General features: G+C 44.8%; 1 protein-coding gene across 4 annotated transcripts in view; it reads right to left on the reverse strand.

The window, feature by feature from the left end:
• map4k2 (mitogen-activated protein kinase kinase kinase kinase 2) overlaps positions 1-2,500 on the reverse strand; it is a 61,202-nt gene that overhangs the window by 37,434 nt on the left and 21,268 nt on the right. For all 4 annotated transcript variants that reach the window (XM_063187557.1, XM_063187555.1, XM_063187554.1 and 1 more), the window contains one exon: positions 2,270-2,351. In XM_063187557.1, the coding sequence (XP_063043627.1) occupies positions 2,270-2,351 (82 nt within the window). The remainder of the gene's footprint in view (positions 1-2,269; positions 2,352-2,500) is intronic.

Consider the following 2,500-nt stretch of genomic DNA (forward strand, 5'->3'; position numbering starts at 1 on the left):
ATGCATGTTAGTGCAGTATGTTAGCATGGCTGTCCTGCCACACTATGTACCAGGACTTCACATTGGCACTTGCCAAATGCTGGTAAAACTTGGCTGTGGCGAGTAACAATTTCAGTCTCACTAGCCACCAGTGGCGACTCCTATTGGAAGCTAGGGGAAGCACAGCATACTGGAACTCAGCTGAAAAACGAACCATATTTTATTGATCAATATTGTCAAGATTCTATATACTGTATTTTCATGAATGCTACATTTAATTTCAACCAGGGGCGGGTTAAAATTGCAGTTATTTTAACATCTAGGCTATGATTTCTACCACATTCCCCCACGAGTGCAAGATTTTGTTTGAGGAGTAACCATGGCGACGAGCAGTCTTTTAGTTCGGCTACTGCCGTGTATGAGGGGAAGCATGCATACAGCAACAGCTTGTTGCTTCACCCGAGCTCTTGCCGCCGATTGATAAAACATTGAGGAGCATTGGCCAATCAGAGTGCGACTGTAATGCTGTGCATTGTATGGAAAAAACTTCCTGGGTAAATTTTAGACGGATGTGCTTCTCCTGGCTTTCTCGTAGTGATTGGAAGTTGGCTCTAATAAACCCGCCCTAAAGCTGTTGACCACCAATATCAAATAAGTATTTTGTAAGAGAGATGACACTTTACCCGCGCTGTTCTTCAGTCTCATTCACGGACTGTACAGAGTTTTATACATACAGGTCTGTGGTTTTATATTGACACCATGGAGAGCAAAAGAGAACATTTCTTGAGATCGGTGTTGGGATTCATACAGGGACAGTGTTTGGACCATACAATCTATGATTGGCAAAGGAATTGGATAGGCGATTTGATGAACCTAATTCGGAGAGTGCTCTCGAGAGGCAACTGGTGGGTAAGTCATGTTTAGCTTACTACATGTAATAGCACCGCCGAGTGCCTCGATGTTCAATGCAGTGATGGCAAATTATGTTGTCGTAAAGTTACCGATGGTGCTTTTGTTGTGCGCAGCGTAGCCCACTGTCGGTTGTAGAAAAGAGAGGTGAGAGAGGTGTTTAATGTGCTGTAATCAAGGACGTCTTATTGGCTGTTGTTGTGGTCAATGCTGGATAAAGTCATTCGTGGCAGATGCACTGACGTTAGCACCCGAGGCCCACTCAATGCTTTGATGGTTTCCTCAGTATTGCGCAATATTTCCTGGCCGTCATAACGAATAACAGTAGGGCGCGTGTGACAACAAGCAAGGTAGAGAAAGACAGCGCATTTGTTGTTGTTTAAGTTATTATTCTCTTCTTTCGTGCAGAGGGCTGGGCTGATGGGGATCTCTCACTATTTTGTGACGCTTGTCTGTTAGGTTGCAAAAGGTCTCCGGTTTTGTGGTGATGGACTTGCACTGGAAATGGTTGGTAGCCGGTATCTGAGAGCATATCCGAGGTTTTAGCCTATGTAACCTGTGCATTCTCTAGTGACCCCTGCATCGTGCACATCTCAAAACAGTTTGGGATTTTTTTTGTGGAGCAAGCTTGTGTCCCTTTTACCTACACGTTTCACTTGCTGCAAACCTCATCATGGCCTATTAAATAGGCAAGAACTGAAATCCATGCCTATCACCTCTTATTATGCTGACGTCACCTGCGCTATTCTGTATTGTGCTTCCCTAATCAAACTTTCCACCCACCGCTACTGCTAGCCACTTGGACAGGTGAATTATTCTTTGGTGTGACAAATCACTGAAAAAAACTCTGGCAAGCAGAAAGGGTAAATGGCTAGGGACACTGGAAAACCACTAGCACAGTGGCCAGTTGTCTCTGACAAGGAGCTTATGCGATTGTCCGTGTTTGTTGTGTGTTCGTCTGTTTGTCTGTTCGTTGGTTTGTTCGTTCGTGGTGCATGTTTATATCTGTCCAGTGGGCGTGTTTTTTTTTTATTTACACCATAAATTTACATTACATTACATTACATTACACTTAGCTGACACTTTTTATCCAACGTGACTTACATTTGTTTACAGGGTATTGGTTACAGTCCCTGGAGCAGTGTGTGGTTGCTCAAGGGCACCTCAGCCCTGGAGTGAAATAGGGAGTGGAAGGGTGGGATTCGAACCTGTAACCCTCTGATCTAAAGACCATGTCCTTAACAACTAGGCCAAAGTTGCCCCAAATTTACGTCTACTTTTACTTTGACCACATTTGTTTGAGAGCATTCAGGTATGGACGTGCACATGTATCATGTAGGAAGATGCTTCGGTGTTCAGATATGAAGCAAGAGTGTCACACCTGCAAGAGTGTCTCTGCCGTCGGCCTCTTCCTAGGATTCTTGATGAGCGCCATCTTAACAAAGCTGTGGAACCCAGCAGACCTGAGGGGGGAGAGAGAGAGAGAGAGGGAGAGAGAGAGAGAGAGAGAGAGAGAGAGAGAGAGAGAGAGAGAGAGAGAGAGAGAGAGAGAGAGAGAAAGAGAGAGAGAGAGATGGTGTTGGAAGATGGAGAAGACAGACGATATCCACAA

Source organism: Engraulis encrasicolus, chromosome 21 (assembly GCF_034702125.1).
Source record: "Engraulis encrasicolus isolate BLACKSEA-1 chromosome 21, IST_EnEncr_1.0, whole genome shotgun sequence".
NCBI classification, from domain to species: domain Eukaryota; kingdom Metazoa; phylum Chordata; class Actinopteri; order Clupeiformes; family Engraulidae; genus Engraulis; species Engraulis encrasicolus.